The sequence below is a fragment of the Globicephala melas genome, chromosome 10 (genome assembly GCF_963455315.2).
Source record: "Globicephala melas chromosome 10, mGloMel1.2, whole genome shotgun sequence".
NCBI lineage: Eukaryota > Metazoa > Chordata > Mammalia > Artiodactyla > Delphinidae > Globicephala > Globicephala melas.
Genome location: NC_083323.1, coordinates 21,945,018 through 21,969,026, shown reverse-complemented (window position 1 = coordinate 21,969,026; position 24,009 = coordinate 21,945,018). Strand labels below are relative to the sequence as shown.

At 37.0% G+C, this 24,009-nt stretch overlaps 1 protein-coding gene across 19 annotated transcripts in view; it reads right to left on the bottom strand.

Annotated features, from left to right (window-relative positions):
• Positions 1-24,009, bottom strand: part of ANKS1B (ankyrin repeat and sterile alpha motif domain containing 1B) — a 1,162,364-nt gene that overhangs the window by 473,937 nt on the left and 664,418 nt on the right. For 17 of the 19 annotated variants that reach the window (XM_060307139.1, XM_060307138.1, XM_060307130.1 and 14 more), the window contains 2 exons: positions 15,418-16,007; positions 13,294-13,366 (listed from right to left, as the gene is read on the bottom strand). In XM_060307139.1, coding sequence (XP_060163122.1) covers positions 13,294-13,366; positions 15,418-16,007 — 663 coding nt within the window. The remainder of the gene's footprint in view (positions 1-13,293; positions 13,367-15,417; positions 16,008-24,009) is intronic. The other 2 variants (XM_060307129.1, XM_030856298.2) reach the window with 1 other exon arrangement.

The following is a 24,009-nucleotide window of genomic DNA, read 5'->3' as shown; positions in this document are numbered from 1 at the left end:
TGTTAAAATGGTGTATCACATTGATTGATTTGCATATATTGAAGAATCCTTGCATTCCTGGGATAAATCCACATGATTATGGTGTATAATCCTTTTAATGTGCTGTTGGATTCTGTTTGCTAATATTTTGTTGAGGATTTTTGCAAGAATGTTCATCAGTGATATTGGCTTGTAGTTTTGTTTCTTTGTGACATCCCTGTCTGGTTGTGCTATCAGGGTGATGGTGGCCTCATAGAATGACTTTGGGAGTGTTCCTCTCTCTGCTATATTTTCAAAGAGTTTGAGAAGGATAGGTGTTAGCTCTTCTCTAAATGTTTGACAGAATTTTCCTGTAAAGCAATCTGGTCCTGCGCTTTTGTTTGTTGGAAGATTTTTAATCACAGTTTCAATTTCAGTGCTTGTGATTGGTCTGTTCATATTTTCTCTTTCTGCCTGGTTCAGTCTCAGAAGGTTGTGCTTTTCTAAGAATTTGTCCATTTCTTCCAGGTTGTCCATTTTATTGGCATATAGTTGCTTGTAGTAATCTCTCATGACCCTTTGTATTTCAGCAGTGTCAGTTGTTACTTCTCCTTTTTCATTTCTAATTCTATTGATTTGAGTCTTCTCCCTTTTATTCTTGATGAGTCTGGCTAATGGTTTATTAATTTTGTTTACCTTCTCAAAGAGCCAGCTTTTAGTTTTATTGATCTTTGCTATTGTTTCCTTCATTTCTTTTTCATTTATTTCTGATGTGATCTTTATGATTTTTTCCTTCTGCTAACTTTGGGGGTTTTTTGTTCTTTCTCTAATTGCTTTAGATGCAAAGTTAGGTTGCTTATTCGAGATGTGTCCTGTTTCTTAAGGTAGGATTGTGTTGCTATAAACTTCCCTCTTAGAACTGCTTTTGCTGCATCTCATAGGTTTTGGGTCATAGTGTTTTCATTGTCATTTGTTTTTAGGTATTTTCTTTATTTCCTCTTTGATTTTTTCAGTGATCTCTTGGTTATCAAGCAGTATATTGTTTAGCCTCCATGTGTTTTATTTTTTCACAGATTTCTTCCTGTAATTGATATCTAGTCTCATAGCATTGTGGTCAGAAAGATACTTAATATGATTTCAATTTTCTTAAATTTACCAAGGCTTGATTTGTGACCCAAGATATGATCTATCCTGGAGAATGTTCCATGAGTACTTGAAAAGAAAGTGTATTATGTTTTTTTTGGATGGAATGTCCCATAAATATCAATTAAGTCCATCTTGTTTAATGTATCATTTAAAGCTTGTGTTTCCTTATTTATTTTCATTTTGGATGATCTGTCCATTGGTGAAAGTGGGGTGTTAAGTTCCCCTACTATGATTGTGTTACCTTCGATTTCCCCTTTTATGGTTGTTAGTAGTTGCCTTATGTATTGAGGTCCTCCTACGTTGGGTATATAGATATTTACAATTGTTATATCTTCTTCCTGGATTGGTCCCTTGATCATTATGTAGTGTCCTTCTTTGTCTCTTGTAATAGTCTTTATTTTAAAATTATGTTGACTGATATAAGAATTGTTACTCCAGCTTTCTTTTGATTTCCATTTGCATGGAATATCTTTTTCCATCCCCTCACTTTCAGTCTGTATGTGTCCCTAGGCCTGAAGTGGGTCTCTTGTAGACAGCATATATACAGGTCTTGTTTTTGTATCCATTCAGCTAGTCTATGTCTTTAGGTTGGAGAATTTAATTCATTTACATTTAAGGTAATTATTGATATGTATGTTCCTACTACGATTTTCTTAATTGTTTTGGGTTTGTTATTGTAGGTCTTTTCCTTCTCTTGTGTTTGTTGCGTAGAGAAGTTCCTTTAGCATTTGTTGTAAAGCTGGTTTGGTGGTACTGTATTCTGTTAGCTTTTGCTTGTCTGTAAAGGTTTTAATATCTTCATCAAATGTGAATGAGATCCTTGCTGGGTAGAGTAATCTTCGTTGTAGGTTTTTCTCCTTCATCACTTTAAATATATACTGGAACTGCCTTCTGGCTTGCAGAGTTTCTGCTGAAAGATCAGCTGTTATCCTTATGGGGATTCCCTTGTGTGTTATTTGTTGTTTTTCCCTTGCTGCTTTTAATAATTTTTCTTGGTGTTTAATATTTGATAGTTTGATTAACATGTGTCTTGGCATGCTTCTCCTTGGATTTATCCTGTATGGGACTGTCTGTGCTTCCTGGACTTGATTAACTATTTCCTTTCCCATATTAGGGAAGTTTTCAACTATAATCTCTTCAAATATTTTCTCAGTCCCCTTCTTTTTCTCTTCTGGGACCCCTATAATTTGAATGTTGGTGTGTTTAATGTTGTCCCAGAGGTCCCTGAGACTGTCCCTCAATTCGTTTCATTCTTTTTTCTTTATTCTGCTCTGTGGTAGTTATTTCCACTATTTTATCTTCCAGGTACTTATTCGTCTTGTGCCTCAGTTATTCTGCTATTGATTCCTTCTAGAGAATTTTCAATTTCATGTATTGTTGTTCTTCATTGTTTCTGTGCTCTTTAGTTCTTCTAGGTCCTTGTTAAACGTTTCTTGTATTTTCTCCACTCTATTTCCAAGATTTTGGATCATCTTTACTACCATTATTCTTAATTCTTTTTCAGGTAGACTGTCTATTTCCTCTTCATTTGTGTGGTCTGGTGGGTTTTTACCTTGCTCCTTCATCTGCTGTGTGTTTCTCTGTCTTCTCATTTTGCTTCACTTACTGTATTTGGGATCTCCTTTTCGCAGGCTGCAGGTTCGTATTTCCTGTTGTTTTTGGTGTCTGTCCCCAGTGGCTAAGGTTGGTTCAGTGGGTTGTATAGGCTTCCTGATGGAGGGAACTAGTGCCTGTGTTCTGGTGTATGAGGCTGGATCTTGTCTTTCTGGTGGGCACGTCCATGTCTGGTGTTGTGTTTTGGGGTGTCTGTGACTTTATTATTATTTTAGGCAGCCTCTCTGCTAATGGGTGGGGTTGTGTTCCCGTCTTACTAGTTTTTGCAATAGGGTGTCCAGCACTGTAGCTGGCTGGTCATTGAGTGCAGCTGGGTCTTAGCATTGAGATGGAGATCTCTAGGAGATTTTTGCCATTTGATATTACTTGGAGCTGGGAAGTCTCTGGTGGACCAATGTCCTGAACTCGGCTTTCCCATCTCAGAGGCACAGGCCTGATGACTGGCCGAAGCACCAAGAGCCTGTCATACACACGTCTCAGAATAAAAGGGAGAAAAAAAGAAAGAAAGAAAGAAGAATATAAAATAACGTTATTAAAATAAAAAATTAAAAATTAAAAAATTTAAAAAGTAATTTAAAAAAAGAAAGAAAGAGAGCAACCAAACCAAAAAACAAATCTACCAATGATAACAAGCACTAAAAACTATACTAAAAAAAAAATAAAAAAAAGTACAGACAGAACACTAGGACAAATGAAATGATAAAAGCAAAGCTATATAGACAAAATCACACACAGAAGTATACACATACACACTCACAAAAATAGAAGAAGGAAAAAATATATTGTTGCTCCCAAAGTCCACTGCCTCAGTTTGGGATGATTCGTTGTCTATTCAGGTATTCCACAGATGCAGGGTACATTAAGTTGATTGTGGAGATTTAATCGGCTGCTCCTGAGGCTGCTGGGAGAGATTTCCCTTTCTCTTCTTTGTTGGCACAGCTCCTGGGGTTCAGCTTTGGATTTGGCCCCAGCTCTGCGTGGAGGTCACATGAGGGTGTCTGTTTCCCGCCGAGACAGGACGGGGTTAACATAACAGCTGATTCAGGGGCTCTGGCTCACTCAGGCCGGGGAAAGGAAGGGTACAGAATGCTTGTCGAGCCTGCGGCGACCGAGGCCAGCATGACCTTGCACCAGCCTGAGGCACGCTGTGCGGAAGTTCTCCCAGGGAAGTCGTCCCTCGATCACGAGACCCTGGCAGTGGCGGGCTGCACAGGCTCCCAGGAGGGAGGTGTGGACAGTGACCTCTGCTTGCACACAGGCTTCTTGGTGGCGGCAGCAGCAGCCTTATTATATACCATGCCTGTCTATGGGGTCCGTGCTGATAGCTGTGGCTTGCGCCCGTCTCTGGAGCTCCTTTAAGTGGCACTCTTCTTAATCCCCTCTCCTCGCGCACCAGGAAACAAAGACGCAAGAAAAAGTCTCTTGCCTCTTCGCCAGCTCCAGACTTTTTCCCCAACTGCCTCCCGACTAGCAGTGGCGCACTAGATCCCTTCAGGCTGTGTTCACGCAGCCAACCCCAGTCCTCTCCCGGGGACCGACCTCCGAAGCCCGAGCCTCAGCTCCCAGCCCCCGCCCGCCCTGGCGGATGAGCAGACAAGCCTCTCGGGCTGGTGACTGCCGGTCGGCACCAATCCTCTGTGTGGGAATCTCTCCACTTTGCCCTCCGCACCCCTGTTGTTGTGCTCTCCTCCGTGGCTGCGAAGCTTCCCCGCTCTGCCACCCGCAGTCTCTGCCCACGAAGGGGCTTCTAGTGTGTGGAAACTTTTCCTCCTTCACCGCTCCCTCCCACTGGTGCGGGTCCAGTCCCTATTCTTTTGTCTTTGCATGTTCTTTTTTCTTTTGCCCTACCCAGGTATGTGGGGTGTTTTTTGCCTTTTGGGAGCTCTGAGGTCTTCTGCCAGCGTTCAGTAGGTGTTCTGTAGGGGTTGCTCCACATGTAGATGTATTTCTGATGTATTTGTGGGGAGGAAGGTGATCTCCATGTCTTACTCCTTCCACCATCTTGAAGCTCCTCGATAAGGTTTATTAAAAGAGCTGAGATGCTTCGTAGAAAGTCACTTTTGCATATAAAAACAAAGAACTTAAATATCTTACACACCTCTATCAATTAAAATATGCACTTATTACATTAATATATTTTAAAAGCAATGTAAATTGAGGATCTGGCAATATTCCTAGAAGAATCTAGTTGAAATACACATAGTTGAGATTTATTGATCATTTGTCCTTAAGAAATTAAGTGGAAAGTTTTAAAGAAGGACACTCTGCCAAAGAATAACCCATAAAACAAAAGATAAAAGCATGAGTCATACAATTATAGAGTTGGAAAAGATATAGTCCTACCATTTATTTTCAAATTAAGAAACTTAGGTCCATTGTGAGGTGTTATTTTCCAAGTCACACAGCAAGTTAGCTCAGTGGTGGGAGTAGTAATCAGATCAGAGCTCTCTTCCTCACTGACGGTGAACTTCACCAATGCAATTTTGTTTCACAGATTATAAAAATAAGGTAAAGCCATGATTGTTGTTAAATGAGAAGAAGCTGCAGAGAAATGTATATAGCTTGACCTCGTATTTTTAAAACATAAGCAACATCTACCTATCTATTATCTATCTATCATCTTTCTGTTTGTAATTGCATGAAAGAAACTGAAGAAAAGCACAAGTATATACTCCATGTTAACACTGGATATTCATAGGAGTGATAAAGCAAGGGGGTAAGAAAAAAAGTAAGAAAACAGAGTTTTGTGAAATGGTAACATGAAAATGAAGATTGCAAAATTCTATCTATAAAATTATTAATACATAAAAATTGACTGTGCACACAGACAAAGGCTAGAAGGTCACTAGAATATGTACACAGACCAGGACATGGACAAAAGAAAAAAAATCATTTGATCGGGGTTGGGTTATGGATATATTAAAAATTTGTGTTGTTATTTAAAAATAGTTTTTGCAGTAACAAAAACTAAATCAAATGAATCCCCTTTCTGCAACCACTGAAACACACCTATTTTAACTTAGAACTAATAAAAAGACTTAATCACGTATTCAATAAGGTGTTCACTTGGCAAAATTTAATCACCACTGATGGCTATAACATTTATATGTTTTACATATAAGTGTCTATGTATATGTGGTTGCATATTTGTGACTGCATAAATTTCAATTTGTTTACCATTTTATTTATTTACTAAATTGGCATATACTTTCTTCTAGTGAATGATGTAGACAATAAAATATAAGTAACGTACACTCACTCTAAAAATTTAGGAGAGCAGAAAATAAAAATCACTGATAGTCTCACCCAGTGATATTTACAGTTAATTTTTTTGCATATGTTCTTCCAGATGTTTTTCATGCATGTGTATTAAAAAATGGGATATAATTTACTTGGTTATCTACTTTTTTCACTTAGTAGTATATTATGGCTATATTTCCATGGTAGTAAATATAGATACAATGTCATTTTTAATTAGCTATTTAACATTTCATCATAAGGAATTACAGTAACTCATTTTACAAATTTTCTATTAATGGTGATTTGGTTTGATTCTATTTCTTAAATGATCATAACCAATGCTGATATGAACATCTTTATATACACATATTTTGCTCTTGTCCTGTTGTTTCCTTAGGATACATTCATAAAAGTAATATTGCTGGGTACCACTGTTCTTAAATTTATATAACTCTCTAGAAGTTTATACTTAAGTATCAAAAATACTGGTAGATGAGAAGCCCTTTGTTACCAGAATAGTGTATCATAGAAACAACCAGTATAAGCTATGAAGTTTTTCTCATGGGTAAGTGACCCATGTTTATCACTTCATTCTTCATTGTATTTTGGGAAAACAAATTTGTATCTAAAAGTAATCATTATGATGATCCATAACTTATGAAGGCCTGTTGTCTATATTTCAAATTACTCCCAATTATTTTTACTTCCGACTGTCTTACAAGTATGAGGTTGTTAATGGTGGACTTTGTAAAATGCACTGACATTTATATAGAAGTCATGCAACTAGTATTTTTAAAGTGTCTATAAAGGAGACTCTTTGCACTGTTTTTCAGCTTAATGGTGAATGGGCAAGGGGCTATGGTCTAGCAAAAATATCAGCCATACCCTGAAGATACTCATAATATATTAGAAATAATGGACCATTATCCATCCTTTGTTTCACTGGAAATTTTTTTAAGAGAAAAATGGATAGAAGGGACTTGAAAAAATGAGTTTTTAACAATTTGAGCTTCCCAGTGATAAAATACATTGTCTCTGGAAGTAGTGAGCAGATGTTGATTGATCATATACGAAAGATGTTATGGAAAGTATTTCAGTATAACTACAGTAGAAGATGCACTTGCTCACCTCTCTAGGCCTCTTCTAGAAGGTTAAATATTCCGTTGAATTGAAAAAGTTTACCAGTTCTAACTATTGATACATCATAGGCAAATATTAGGCCACAGAATAACACCCAACTATTTTATACTTAAGAGAAAACAAATTTCACATATGAATATTACTTGTAATTTCAAAACCAGAGAATCTCAGCCATATTTTAGTGATCAAAATCTTTATTATGTAGGTTATTTTAGTTTTTAATGACTATTTGGAATAGTCATTAAAAGATGTTAAATAAATTTTAGTGTCTATTGTGCTAAGGACACAATTGTTTGGTTGATTAAACACTATCTCTTGATAAAGATTAGTTAACTCATCATTAGTTAACTCATCTAGCCTAATGATTACTGTACCTCACACTGTTACATGGTTATTCTATTATTAAGGAGTTTCTTAGATTTAATCTATCTGAAAAAAAAACTAAGTTACTCAGTGAAGTGTTACATAAAATAATAATAAAAATTAATCCTCTCTTGATTTAGACAATAGTGTGCCTGTATGCTAACGTATGCCACTACCCACCTTCCCCAGTTGGTTCTATTAAAAATAGTGCTGTAAAAAGAAATAAAAATAAAAAATAAGTTATGCCTGTTGCAAAGCACTTCACAGAGAGGCTTTTATGTACCATTTAACAGTTCATGGAAAAAATATTACTGGAGGCAAGGAAAATTCTTCCTCTGAAAATAAGTGAAACCCAAATCATTATTAGCATATGCTTTCACTTTCGGGAGGTAGGAGATATTCAGGCTTGTGATTCATTTAAATATATGACCATGTGGCCTGTGCTTTGGGAGGGCTTTGGGGTTTAAGCTAAAGTCTTCCATACCAATAGTTAGGCTTTGCTAAGGGAAAGTGGTTGGTTTTACATGTAAACACCTCAGTTGGCTCCCCATAGTGCATATGCTCATGAATTGAACTAAAGAGAAAGAAGCAAAGGGCTGTCTGTTGTTCTTTATAGTAACATATTTTATTGAAAGGAGTATGAACTTCTGGAAGAAACAAAACTAGGTTTGAAGCAGTTGACTTTGACAAGTTACCCTTTCTTAGCCTTTCTTCATCTATAAAATGGGTATAATAATACCTCACCGAGTTATTTGGAGAAGTGAATGCTCACAGGAGTAAACTGCACAGCATCTGGCACACAGTAAGAATGGAATACAATTCAGCTTCTTTCCTCTTTGTCATTTCTCTAATAGGGCAACTCTAGGAAATTGTAAATACATTTTTTTAAAAAAGTTGTTCTCCTAGAGTTTGAGGAATGATATTCCCATCAGCAACCTTAGTAGGAGCACAGCTATCAGCTGCATTGATGGCAAAGAACCTCCGGATGCAGATCTGAACTGTGTGAGTAAATATCAGGGGCCTGGAAGCAACCAAAACAACAGGGAGGAGCAGCTTCTGGGGCTGTGGAGATGTCTGCCGTAGCCACTTAGAAACAGACTCTCTTTGGGGAAAGGATCATGTGAACTCTCTCTGTTCCTGTAGACCAGGGAGAAGGTGGAGCTTAGCTCAGGAGGAGAGAACACTTACTCTGCCTTAGCGAGTCCCTAAATTCCTAGAAACTCTCCATGGAAGGTCTCTATGGCTATAAGGAACCCTGCACTGTAACCTGGCCCTCAGACTCTTGGAGGAAGAGAAGCAAAAGCTTAGAAAGCAGGGCTCTGGATTATTGTTAACTGCTGCTTTCAGAGCTATGTATTCTCTTAAGCAAATAACTTAAGAGTTGCTTTATCTATCCAATATAGACAGTGTACTCTATGGTAAAATCCTTTACAAATACTTTATAATTAAAATTTAGATGAAATTCATACATTGGCAAAAGTAGATTTTTAAAAGATAAGACTCTAGAATATTTCTCTTTGAATACAATTCAATCTTAAGTATAAGGACAAAAATCCCAGCCTCAAAAAATACGTTTTAACTAAATACTATTTTTTATATTCAGGTACCTGAGATCAATCTAATATAGTCCATATACCTAAAGTCCTTGTAGCAGGAGATGAGTGAGGCCAGTTTAGAAATAGGAGGGTGTTTATAAGATTATCAGCCACCCCTGGACTTAAAGTCTGGGCACTTGGTTACTTGGCATATTTGCTGTTGTGTAACAATAAGCAGATCCTGTGGAGCCAATTATTGCCTCCACTTTACTTAAGTGATTCTCAATTTCATCAAGAAGATCATCAACTTGATTCTTGGAAAGTGTGACAACATGAAGTAGTTCCAATGAATATGGTAAATTTCCTAACATGAAAGTACTTCCTTGTGATACAAAGACAATGGTTAAGAAATAAAACTTCAAGAAAGACTCCACGTGAAAAAAACTTAGAATATGAAGAGTTATATCTTAACTACAGTTTTTACTGATCAAAAAGAAAGATTTCCCAAGTATCTTCCTGTGTGGTGTACACTCTAATTAGAAAGGTAAGTCATGCATACCTGGATAAGAAGGTAAGAGAATTTATATTTATTGATCACCTGCTATGTTTTAGGCTACAGTAGTACAATCGTATAATTTAACCTTGCAGGAGTCTTATGAGGTGGTTGTTAAAACTCTGAATTTATAGGGGAAGAAACTGAGATCAAAGAGGTCACAAAGCCACTGAGATGCAACATTGGGATCTGAAGCCAAATCTATCTAACCTTAAAATCTTTTCTCTGAAAAAATCCTATACATGGCTGTACACGATGACATAGAATGTATTATCATATCACATATGCAGCACCACCAAAGAGCAGGATGTTCTACATAATACGAGGTATTGATATAACTGAATCCTACTGCCAATGCCAATTTATCTGGCATTTAAGTCTGATTTCAAGTGGGAAACCAGACGTTATGTTTGTGAAAAACATCCATTAATATTAGTCTGAGTGAGAACCTAAGGGACTGACCTAAAATAAATTCAGTAAATGTTATTTACTTTTATTTCTATCTTAGTCCTGGAGAGTTGGGGCTGCCAGATAAGCTTCAAACTACTGTATAATTGCTGAGGAACTTTTTTAAAAGAGAGAAAAATGATTTCTATGGGTGAAACTAGTTATACAATTCATAGAGACTGCTCAAACTTTGAGCTGGTTCATATTTTTAGGAATGAAGATGGAAGAGTTCCAACTCCCTTCCTGGTCCAATAAATATTTTGTTTACAAAAATACCTGAAATTGCAAATGCAAGCGCGGCGGGAGGAGGGCAAACAAAAACAATGAAACATAAGGGGCAACAGCATGGAAAATTTAATGCTGATCCTTGATCCATCATGTATCTCCACTGCTTATGATTTTAGTCTCCCAATCACCTTCTGAGGTTTTTAGCAACAAACATCATAAATGCTCATAGAACTATGCATCTGTGATGAAGCCAGTCGTAGTGCTTGGCTCAGTGGCCTTCCAAAACAAAACTGTAGATGCCGACAACACAATACTAGGTAAAGTACCATTGCCTCGTGCTCACTCTAAATTGACTTCCCATTGGTTTTACTGCACATGTCTTCCTCATTGTCAAGCAAAAAGAGAATACTCAGATTTCATAAAAATAATTTAGCACATTTAAATCAATGCATTCTAAAGGGACTTCCTTGGTGGCACAGTGGTTAAGAATCCACCTGCCAATGCAGAGGACACGGGTTTGATCCCTGGTCTGAGAAGATCCCACATGCCAAGAAGCAACTAAGCCTGTGCGCCACAACTCCTGAGCCTGCGCTCTAGAGTCTGTGAGCCACAACTACTGAGCGCGCGTACCACAACTACTGAAGCCCGCGCGCCTAGAGCCCGTGCTCCATAAGAGAAGCCACCGCAGTGAGAAGCCCGTGCACCGCAACAAAGAGTAGCTCCTGCTCGCCGCAACTAGAGAAAGCCAGTGCACAGCAACAAAGACCCAACGCAGCCAAAACGAACAAACAAACAAACATCTAGATTATCCTCTTCTCCTTGCCGGGGTAGCCTGGAGTTTTATGCTCTCTTTTAGTAATTACTCTTCTCTGGTACCATCTGACTGTCGGGCTTGTTATGACCTGCGCTCTAACTGACACGCCACAATTCCAGGGAATACAGCAAATTTAACATGAAGGCTGTGAGACTAGCTGACATTGTAAAGTTCTTAAAAGAAGGGCTGATGTGTGGTTACCTTGATATGCCCACACTGTCTAAAACAGCATCTCCCTCATGATAGGGCAAGGGAGAGGTAAAATTTAATACATGTCTACATGTATCATACTCTACTTATATGCCATTGCATATGTCTCTACGACGATCCTACATTAATATCTCCATTTCTGTTGATGGGGAAACTGAGTGAGTTGCCGAAGATCAAGCAGCTAGTAAATAGCAGGACTGATATTTGAATTCACTTCTGTCTGACTTTTTATTCCACCATGCGATTTCCTGGCCACACTCAGTACCCAATACATTATTTGTGGAATGTCATCTTCACGGGGTTGTCTATCACTTCTCCAGTTCTGTCTAGTCTCGAGAGGGAAAAGCCTGCACCACTAAAGCTGTAATTCACAAATGGCCTAATGGCCAATTGGAATGCCACATGTTATGGTCAATCACTTAGTGCATAACTAGTGTGTAATTAAGAAGTGAAAATTAAGGCGCATACAGAACCAGTCTTTGTTAATAGTAATGATGCTTTGGGGACTGAGTCTTCATTTTCATTATCACTGTAGAAAAATAGTAAATAAAGGCAGTGGGTAGGATGGTGATCTGAGAGGTGAAACGAGGGTAATTTAAGGGAAAATAATCTGTGGATTTATTTATTATTAAAATGCCCTTCAAAGGCAATTTTGCCTGAGTGGCAATTTTAACATTTGTACTTATTTTCATTATAATAAAGTTTATGATATTTTCGCAATTCTATGGTACTATCTGAAGAATTTTACATTAGAATGTTCAATGTCACCTAAGTCTTCCAACAGAGAAGCATTAAATCTCTGCTTGAATATTCTCAGTAACGGGGAACTTACTATGATAAGAAAATACATTCTTACCTTCACATCAGTCAAAAATCTGCATTCCTACAGCTTTCCTGAAATTATTCTGTAAGCATATCTGAAAGAACTATATGGCAACATACATTCTTAGGCTAGTTCTCTGGATACTGGAAAAGTCCTCAATGTTTATCAGCATTTCTGTGTGAGAGAGCTAGCTACACATGTCATCAAGTTTGTGTCACTAAACAAATGCACACAATTTTGGTACTTTTTTTCATAATTTTTCAGTTTTTAAAATCTAAAACAAACACGTGTTTTAGAAAAAAAAAACTGTCTAGTTTTTAAAGAAATTATCACTTAATTAACATGGAGCCCAGCCATATTAGAACAATTTAAGTTCATACTTGTCCCAGCATAGGAGCAAGGAGTGGGGTGCTCCTGCAAGGGTATCATTTAGACCTGAATGTTCCCTTCATTGACTGCAACCCCAGATTTCAATGTCATTTCTTGTCTACCCAGGCCCAGTGCACCAGAAGAGAGCGCTTCTCCAACTTTCCTGTGCTTAACAGTCACTTAGAGTGCTGTTTAAAAGACTCTGGTGACTATCAAAGGGCCACAAGGACTGTAACTGTTTACCCTGTGATATATTTAGGCTTCTCTCCTGCAGACCATAATCTTATCATCTCTACAGAAACATCAACTATCACTACTAACTTCAAGTTTTAAATGACCTTCCACTCTTGAGCTTTAATTATAGGGAAGAAAACAATACCTTGTAAGGGTGATTGCAGAACCGACTATTTGTGAGACACGCTGCTAGGTATTCTGAGATACAAGAAGATGAATAACACACAGTTCTTGCCATACTGGAGCTTACAATTTAGGAGAAGTTGTTAATCAATTGGCCAGGATGAATGGGACGTTTCACGGAATGAGAAACAGTAGTGTGTTGTTACCATGTTCTAGAACATTTTGAATTGCTTCATACTTAGCTCTACATAAAGTTGGAATTTCATTAATGTTAACTGGCATAGTAAAATAGCACATGGGGAAAAATCTCTCAATTTGCTAAATCAGTATAATTGATGTTGTTTAGAGGTTATAGTTGTTTGATATGAATGGAAAAAAATAATTTGTAGCTACTATTGTTATGGTAAAACATGAAATTATCTATAGACTCCTATCATTTCATAGCTAGCTCTTGAGCACATTTATTCCTTACAACATAGAGGAGAGGTTTCCTTACTTGTGTTCTCACCATTAATTTCTTCAAGTTCGCTGTTAATTCCAACATCTATGGAACTCATTATTTTGTCAATCTGTGAGAAACAAAAACCATATAAAGGAATTATTACATTCACTTATAGTGTTGCACTTTTATTTATTTTTTATTTAAAAATTTTTAATTTATTTTTATTTTTTATACAAAATTTAAAGGTTAGTTTCCATTTACAGTGATTACAAAATATTGGCTATATTCCCTGTGCTGTACAATACATCCTTGAGCCTATCTTACAGCCAATAGTTTGTACCTCTTAATCCCCCACCCTATATTGCCCCTCTCCCCTGCCACTGGTAACCACTAGTTTGATTTCTATATCTGTACGTCTGCTTCTTTTTTGTTACAGTCACTAGTTTGTTATGTTTTTTAGATTCCATATATATGTGATATAATATAGTATTTGTCTCTCTCTGTCTGACTCATTTCACTTAGCATACAGCATTGCATTTTAAAATACTTTCATATGCCAGAAGCATATATGCTTTTTTTTCCCAGAAGCATATATTCTTGATATTATTACCATTGCAATTCAACAATTAAGAGACCGACAGAGAAGGGTTTAAAGGGAGGCAGACATCTTTTGAAATGCTTTTAGAAATACATATTATATTTCCCTTTCTTAAACTTTCAAAATCAGCTTGGCTTTTCTTTGTATTTCCTAAAATGAACTTTGTTTGGACCTACATGGGTCAGTAAGTTAGAAATTGTGTATTCTTTAAACTCAGATGGGGAAGGAGCTGAAGATAAATTCACGTGACGATGTCTACCCTCTCGGGCATACTTCCTCTTCTGTCTGAGAGCGTGCATCTCATCTGACCAGTGAAGCATGACCATTAGAACCAAGTTCTTGTTAAATGGTTTAACCAGACACAAGCTGATTTGTAGCATGTAATCACAAGAATCTAGGCATGGAGACAACCTGATGCTAAGAGGTAAGTTAAATGTTAATTAATCCTGCCTTGTTCCAAAAAGCATCTCCAGATGTTATTCACAGAGTTAATAAATATAAGAAATGGATAGATCTGAATAAACTATCAATCTACTACTATGGAATGTATAGGAAGATGTGACTATCAGAGCTTAGCTATTTATGGTTTAATCCCTCTCCTCATCATCCTAGCAACCTTAGGAAGACAGCAGGTTTCAGAAAGGACAGTGAGCATTACTTAAAGGTCCCATTTTGTTCACCCTGAAACAGGTGCAGAGAGATTAAGTGATTTTCTCTAACAGCTCAATTCAGAATGTCAATACCAGAACCATTTCCATTTCTAGTTCTCAGAATACTATAGTGACCTACTGTGCTTCAAAACCTAATCCAACCAGCACAATCTTCTGAGAGACAAAATGTGACATGTTAGAATGAAATGCCAAGGAAGAGTGTGGTCCATTCTTTGAAGAAATTCAAGAAAAAGCAAGAGACTTCATTACTTTATTATATAATAATGATGTCAGGGAAAAGGATGATATTTTATAACCTTACAAGGGCACTTGCTTTCTGAGTAATTCTATGAAATTAAAGACTTTGTCTTTAAGTAGAGCTTAAATTGGTGATACTGGACTATAACATATTTTTCTTTAATGTCTCTCTAATAGTTGTAAAGGGAAATATTAAGTAATTTGTGTTTTTTGTATGGTATTTGGAGAAAGGCCAGGACCATTCTGTTTATCATCAAGATTATAAAAGTCCTTCTGAAACTATAAGATACTTTAAAGAAGGGAGATGAGCTAACAAAGAGTTTAGCAAGTAACAAAATGATATGGAGCAACAAAAATACAAATATTTTTCTCAATCTGTCAGCTGCAGTGCTTGGTAGGACACAATGTGAACACTTTCTTGTACCTCATAGCTAGTTATTACTTCTGCTTGATATCAATTTCTATAGAAACAACAGATTTCCCCTCATGTGTTGTTTTCACACTCACTGTGAAATTATCATGTGACACCTCTGGAACCTTTCCCTTCCACTTGGAATTATATGTGTTTGTTAATTTTTTTTCCTTTGAGAGACTTAAAAAGCTGAAAATCCTTCTCCCAAAACCCCCTCGATGCTAAAGCATTAAATAAGGAATAATAAGAACAAATCTTACTTCTTCCCATTCGGAAGTGAAGGATGGCGTTCTTTCAGAATTCCCTTTAGAACTGTGATCAGCAGTTGAAGATTCAGTCCAGTTAACTCTTGATGTTTTTGCATTCGAAGGGTAGGCAATGAGATCAGAATCCGATTTAGAGACACTTTTTGATAAATGCATGTCGATCAGGGCTTTTGGCAATGACCTTATTCTTCCCAGGGTACAGGCTCTCTCCACAAATCCCCCCGTGTTCACAATCCACTGGTCCCCATTCCGGGATCCACTCCTAGTTGTTCTTGTGCCAACAATGGTATGGTTTTCGAGTTGGTTGCTTTTCTTGTGAAAAATTGTTCTACTGACTACTTTGGGTTTAATTTTCTTTACCAAAGGTTCTGAGTTATTTTCTATTGGAGTCTGCTTGAAAGGCAAAGGACTATTTGTCAAACTGACTTCATCTTTTCCTTCTTCACGTTCATCTCTTTTCCCATAGAGATGAAATGGATTTTCAGGGGACTCACATGCTGGAGAGGATCCATGGAGAAGGCCTGCAAATTGCCCAGGATCATATTCTTTTGGGGGATCATTGTCCTCCCCTTGAGAGAGATCATCTGCAAAAGGGAAAAAGAAGGTCAGGATGCTTGTTTATAAAGGACTCTGAAAGCCCTGATACAACTTGTGCAATGTCCAGACATTTGATTTGTTGCTACACAGTGATATCCTCACTTTATGAAATACCCATGAGGCTACAGTGCCATGTATAAAATGAATGTGTGTGTGCGCGTGTGTGTGTGTGTGTGTGTTTGTGTGTGTATGAACCAGATCTTCCTGAATTACTTTAGGGTGCATTTCAAAGGTATGAATCGGGTATTAATTGAGTAATTGCCCACCCTTCTCCTTTGTCCCCAGGGAATATGTTTTACATTGGATAAAATCAGGTTTTCTTAAAATGGGACACCCACGTTCAAACTCTTGGAGTAAATGAATCATTGTGCAGTAGGACATCAGGCAGGTAAATCAAGATCATATATAATGACATTCCTTTGCCCTTCTGCCAGGAAATAAATTCAAAACCAAAATCTTGAAAAGAAGTATAATTAGGAGTAATTTAAGGCTAATAATCCGGACGTGTTACTTCAAATATAAAATTAAGATTAATTCTATACAGATTATATGATTTAGACAAAAAGGATTTGTTCAGGCTTAAACATAGGCAAACAATGCAATATCACTAAAAATTGAGTGTCTTTTACAAGAAACTGATGTTGAGCTACTAACGTAAAGCTATCTTTCTTTCTTCTATGATAGCATTAGTTATTTTTCAATTTCTTTAGATCTTTGAAAATGTAATGCAGAAAAGAAACCAAAGATGATAATTTTTATTCTTTATAATTTTTCTAAGATAAAACATAAACATTTGCTGAGATTTAAAATACACCATGCCTTTTTTTAATGACCTGATTTGTCTTTTAAAGACACACTGTGTAAAAACCTGGCCAAAGAAATTAGCAAAGGAAGTCAGTTTACTTTTTTGATTGGTCACTTTAATATTCAGCTAAATCAATGAATTTGGTAAAGTTGCAGGATACAAAATTAATGCACAGAAATCTCTTGCATTCCTATACACTAATGATGAAAAATATGTAAGAGAAATTAAGGAAACACTCCTATTTACCACTGCAACAAAAAGAATAAAACTACCTACAAATAAACCTACCTAAGGAGACAAAAGACCTGTATGCAGAAAACTATAAGACACTGATGAAAGAAATTAAAGATGATACAAACAGATGGAGAGATATACCATGTTCTTGGATTGGAAGAATCAATATTGTGAAAATGAATATACTACCCAAAGCAATCTACAGATTCAATGCAATCCCTATCAAATTACCAATGGCATTTTTTACAGAACTAGAACAAAAAATCTTAAAATTTGTATGGAGACACAAAAGAACCCGAACAGCCAAAATGATCTTGAGGGAAAAAAACGGAGCTGGAGGAATCAGACTCCCTGACTTAGACTATACTACAAAGCTACAGTAATCAGGACAGTATGGTACTGGCACAAAAACAGAAATATAGATCAATGGAACAGGACAGAAAGCCCAGAGATAAACCCATGCACCTATGGTCAGCTAATCTACGACAAAGGAGGCAAGGATATACAATGGAAAAAGGACAGTCTCTTCAATAAGTGGTGCTGGGAAAACTGGACAGCTAAATGTAAAAGAATGAAATTAGAACACTCCCTAGCACCATACACAAAAATAAACTCAAAATGGATTAGAGACCTAAGACTGGACACTATAAAACTCTTAGAGGAAAACATAGGAAGAACACTCTTTGACATAAATCACAGCAAGATCTTTTTTGATCTACCTCCTAGAGTAATGGAAATAAAAACAAAAATAAACAAATGAGACTTAATGAAACTTAAAAGCTTTTGCACAGCAAAGGAAACTACAAACAAGAGGAAAAGACAATCCTCAGAATGGTAGAAAATATTTGCAAATGAATCAACGGACAAAGGATTAATCTCCAAAATATATAAACAACTCATGCGGCTCAATATTAAAAAAACAAACAACCCAATCCAAAAGTGGGCAGAAGACCTAAATAGACATTTCTCCAAAGAAGACATACAGATGGCCAAGAAGCACATGAAAAGCTGCTCAACATCACTAATCATTAGAGAAATGCAAATCAAAACTACAATGAGGTATCACCTCGCACCAGTTAGAATGGGCATCATCAGAAAATCTACAAACAACAAATGCTGGAGAGGGTGTGGAGAAAAGAGAACCCTCTTGCACTGTTGGTAGGAATGTAAATTGATACAGCCAGTATGGAGAACAGTATGGAGTTCCTTAAAACACTAAAAATAGAATTACCATACGACCCAGCAATCCCACTACTGGGCATATACCCAAAGAAAACCATAATTCAAAAGGACGCATGCATCCCAATGTTCATTGCAGCACTATTTACAACAGCCAGGATATGGAAGCAACCTAAATGCCCATCGACAGACGAATGGATAAAGAAGATGTAGTACATATATACAATGGAATATTGCTCAGCCTTAAAAAGGAATGAAATTGGGTCATTTGTAGAGATGTGGATGGATGTAGAGACTGTCATACAGAGTGAAGTAAGTCAGAAAGAGAAAAACAAATATCGTATATTAATGCGTATATGTGGAACCTAGAAAAATGGTGCAGATGAACTGGTTTGCAGGGCAGAAATTCAGACACAGATGTAGAGAACAAACGTATGGACACCAAGCGGGGAACATGGCAGGGGGTGGTGGTGGTGGTGGTATGATGAATTGGGAGATTGGGATTGACATATATACACTAATATGTATAAAATGGATAACTAATGAGATCCTGCTGTATAAAAAAATAAATAAAACAAAATTCAAAAAAAATTCAGCTAAATATTTGCCATGATCAAAAGTTAAATTACCTGAAAAGCCCATAACCTAATCTTATGAAAAAGTAAAATATAGCCAATGTGGTAGATAATAACAACAAATTCAAACTTGACTTGCTGACTTACACTTTAAAAAAGTTAGTTATTATTATAAACCCAAGACACCAAAGTTTTTATAAATTTACAAGTAACATTTATTTGGTATGGGCTATTTACTATGCATGCACTGAATTAGAGATAATATTTATATCCCCTCATCTGATCGTCATAACAATCCTGTGAAATGATTAATAATCATGATTTTCTCACAGAAAAGAGATTTGGCCAGAATATGTAAACAAATTGGCTACTACAATAAGTCTCAATAGATATTTGCTCAAAGAATGCTACAGACAAATTGGCTTTCTTTATTGAAGTTTGGTCGCAGGTCTGTATACTCTTGCCTTTCTTGGAGCTGATAGAAGTAGGTACATTCCTGGCTTTACATATCCCCAGACCTCACCCTGGTTCCTGTTTGGCTTTTCCAAACGAAGACATCCCCCTGCCTAGACCTAACACAGTGGTATCCTGAGATGAAAGAAACAAGAGTGACAGGAAGAAAGGTCCGAGAGACAACAGTCTAAAAGAGAAACAATCTGATTCATCCCGTACTATTATAAGCACTTGATCGTCCCATAAAAACTCCATCCCTTTGTAATGTAGCAACACTATGTCCTTCCTAACTCCATTTTTCCCTCCCCTCACAACAGAGATCCTTCTTGGGGTAGAAGAATGGGTGGAGCGTAAGGCAAGGCAACCTTAAACTCTTTCTAAAGGCTAGAGTTTATGCTCTATTATATCCATTTTTTAGAAGTCAAAATTAACATGTAGACAACTTAAGCTTCTGAAGTTTCCCCATTTGTAAGTGGTTAAGCTGAGATTCAAACTAAGGTCTATCAGATTTCCTATATCCACTGGCTTGGAAAATATATTACTATGAAGATAAAAGAACAATCTAGGGTTCAAGGACAATCAAGTAGGCTCTTTGTGAGGAGAGACATGTTTCTCCTGTTTATGACTATTTCTGGAATTTGGGGAAAGTGGATGAAAAGAATTTCTTCTGCTTCATGGAGGTAAGCTAATACTAAGAGAAAATAAAATCTGGTGTTCTGTTCCAATTTATTTTCTCTTTTTTCTTCCTGGGCTACTTGGCTCCCCTATAATGCTTTACAGCATAAGCAGGTTGGTATGAGATGATAGTAATGCATAAATAATGTAGAAGGAAGGAAGAATTCTGAAATAGGGAAGAATTTTACTGAGAAGGTGCTGAAGACGGCTAAAGGGTTTAAGTTTGAGAGGAAAAATTGAAAAGAGTCAGTCTATTATAAGAAAAAGATTCTGTAAATCTCAGTCAAGAGGTTTCTGATCATGTTCACAATAATGAGATATTTAGGGGCATAATATTATTTAAATTTTCCTATGAATATCATTATTAGGTTACCATCCCTTCGGTGGTTTCATCAAAACAACTACAATCGCCATTCTAAAATGCTTTATATTGTCCATGTGCTCTAGTCACAAGCAGTCACTTCTCTAAGTAAAAGAGAATTTCGTTATTAGCTCATAAGCCTAGGCTTTTGAATAATAGTTCTTAGCATTGTGATAGTTGTTAACATTTTTGCCAAGAGTTGTGAAAAGGCAAATATTACTTATTTCAGTGCCCAAACCCTAAGGATTTCTCAGATCAAAGACAATGTGAAATTGATATGAAACCTCCTGAAATTCCTGTTGGGTGGATTGATTGCAGTTATGACCCCAATCCGCAAAGGTTCCTTGTAGCCACACCCCAAGCCTGTATCCATTCCTCCCAAGCGACTTTAAGTGTGGCCATGTGCCTTGCTTTGGTCAATGGCAAGCATGATATAAGAAAGACTTGAAAAGCACTCATGGACTGGGACTTGTTCTCTTGCAGCTCTTGGAACCCTGCCGCTATGTGAACAAGCTCGGGCTAGCCCACTGGATGATGAAATGATACATTACCCAGGTGTTTGAAATTGTAGGAGTTTTTTTCTTTTTTTTTCCCCCAAGTATAATGAGCCTAACAGATTAGGAGACAATTGCCACTGAAAAGACATTGTTATAGTCATAGATCCCAAGAGGAAGGAGCATGCCATGTCACTGGGGGTGGAAACGACACATGCGGAAGCACCAGTATTAGTCAAGAGGCAGAATGAGTGGGGGAAAAGATGGACAAGAGCCTTTATTGTGCTTTCTATGGGAAGTAATGGACAAAACAGGGTAAGCAGTTTTAGGACTGGTTACTTCAAGTCTTTTCATTAGGCTCTAGGCCATAGGGATTGTTCCTAGTTATCTGGTACCTGGGTCTGCTGTGATTAGGGCAGGTGGGTAGTGGCCCAGTGTGAGAACCTGATAAAGAAAGTGGTTAGAGTATGGTTTTAGATTGGTTAGCGTATGAAAAGTGTGTCTTCAGGTGAGTTATTTACTATCTTTAAGAATTACCTAGCCCTGGGAGGGGCAGTGTCTGCAGAGTCAGCAAGGTCCCAAGATGTCAAAGCATCAAAAAAAAAAAAAAAAAAAAAAATCCCTCCAAAATAAAAGGGCATGGTTAACACACCAGCCACCCTGTCACTTCAGCTGAAGGCCAGCTAACTTTCAACATGTGAGTGAGGCCGACCAGGACTAACCAACTCCAGGACAATCTGCCAATTGACCACGGTTGCATGAACAAGCCCAGGCAAGATTATCTGAGTTTGGCCCAGGCCAGAAGAAAACACGTACCAGAATCATGAGCTAAATAAATGGCTGTTGATTTAAGCCACAAAGTTTGGGGTGGTTTACTATGTGGCAATAGATAACTGATTTAGCCTGTATCCCAAGTTTTAAAGAAGAATTAATACATTCTTCACAATAAACTCTGGCAATGTTTATATTTTCATATCTGGAAATAATGATAGTAATAGTATATAACTAAAAGTATTGTGAAGCGGAATGAAAAAAATAAAAGTATAGGAGTTAGAACAATGCCTGTGGCATAGAACACATTAAATATGTGTTTCTTTATTACAACAACAATTTCTAATCTAGAGGGTTTCCATTTTCACAAAGAAAGGTGGTAGTAATTTATTATATTAGACACTCAGTAAAGATTATTAGTTTGACATGCTTGTATATTTTTAAAAATATACTTTGAAAAGAAATTTTGCATTTTATTACTATTTCTTTAGATGAAACTGAGGCAAAGTATATAGATTAAACTGTTTTTCATAACATGTCTCATTTAATTTCACACTTCTTTTTTGACAAGTGGATATTTCATGCTAAGGCACAGAACTAAATATGTGTGAATTCCAATCTGATAGTTATTCAAAGAATAATTAGAATTTCAAAGAAATGTCAGAGTAAGTATCCAATAGTAAGAAGTTCAGTATTTTTTTTTATCCATCTTTGTCTCTGATATTTATCACCTATATAAATACCTGAATAACAATAAAACCCTAAATTTCATGTTAAGATGAAAACAAATTATGGAAAACTAGCAATTTCTTCTTTTATTATAGATCATAACTTTTGTTTATTGGGTCATTGCATTCCTCTTTGGAAAATCAAAAATGTCTTTGGGATTCTAGTGCTGATGTTGATATTAGCAGAAATTCTGAATTCATTTCACAAATACGTATAAAATACCTCTGTCCACTGGGTACTGTCCTAGATGCCAAAGTTTCAGCAGTACCAAAGGCAATATCCCACCCTCAGGATGCTTACATTCCACCAAAGGACACAACTGTAGGCAAATCAAAAAGAGTATAATTTCTGATGATGGTTAAGTTCTATGAAAAAAGTAAAACAAAGCAATGAGATAGGCATTATTATTGCAGACAGAGAGAAGAAGATATGAAAATCTCCTTAAGGGTATTCTGAACCGTAAGAAGGCCAGTGTTGCTGCAACAGAGTGGTGAGAGAGTGGTGTACAAGTCAGAGTGAGAGACAGAAAGAGAAAGGTATAGCTCCAGTCCAAGTCCTATGGCCTGAGAACCAGGAGAGCTGATGGTATAGTTCTAATCCGAAGGTTGGTAGGCTTGAGACAGAGGAAGAGATGATGTTTTAGTTTGAGTATGAAGGCAGGAAGAAAGCTGGTTTCCTAGTTCAAAGACTATCAAGCAGGACAAATTCTCTCATTCAGGGCGACATCAGCCTTTCGGTTCTATTCAAGCCTTCAACTGATGGGATAAGGCCCATGCGTTAGAGAGGGCAATCAGCTTTACTTAGTCTACCTATTTAAAGTTTAACCTCATCCCCAAACACCCTCACAGAAACACCTAGAATAATGTTTGACCAAATATCTGGGCACCCCACGGACCATTCAAGTTGACACATAAAATTAACCATCATAGGGGGGTAGAATGATTGAAGATGAGGTCTGAGATGAAGGTAGGGGTAGGGTTGACATGATTTGATTTACACTTTTAAAAGATCACTTGGTATTTCTGATGGCAAGAACATGACAATAATGTACGTTTTTAAAAATTAATTTCCCCAAGTCCCCTCATAAAAACAATACATATTATAGTAAAAGAATAAAATGAGCATATGACAGTAAAACAAACAACAAACAAAAAAACCCAACTATAGGTGATATCTTCAATAAAACAGGTATCAAGGAATCTCCATGGCCCTGGAAAATGGATGGGCATAGCCAAATCATGTGATAGCAGCAGGATCCAGAACTGGTAGTGGTGAAGAGAAAAGGAAATTGATGGAGCCTACAAGCCACGGGGCCCAGAAATTGCCATCAGATTCTGATTCCTAAAATGACAAGGTCCAGTACTTAGCAGGAGGCTGAACAATAGAATCTGAGAATAACCAGCAGAACTTGAAAAAATCCCACAAAAAGACAATTAGAAGTGGCTTAAACCCTTGAGAATCTCAGAAATATTCAATAAATACATGCTTTTAGTAAACTAGAGACTCACTCTGAAGAAAAATTTTCAGGAGCAGAATCCGAATTGAACAGGGTGAAAACCTCAGAGATCTCACGGAGAAAGAAATTTCATGTAACGGGAGGAGCGAGTGGCATGGAAGGCAGAGGACCGGAGGAGGGAGACCTTCAATGTAATAATAACAAAATACAGTGTTCAAATATGAGAGCACTACTTTGTAAGGCAAGGTGCATGCAAC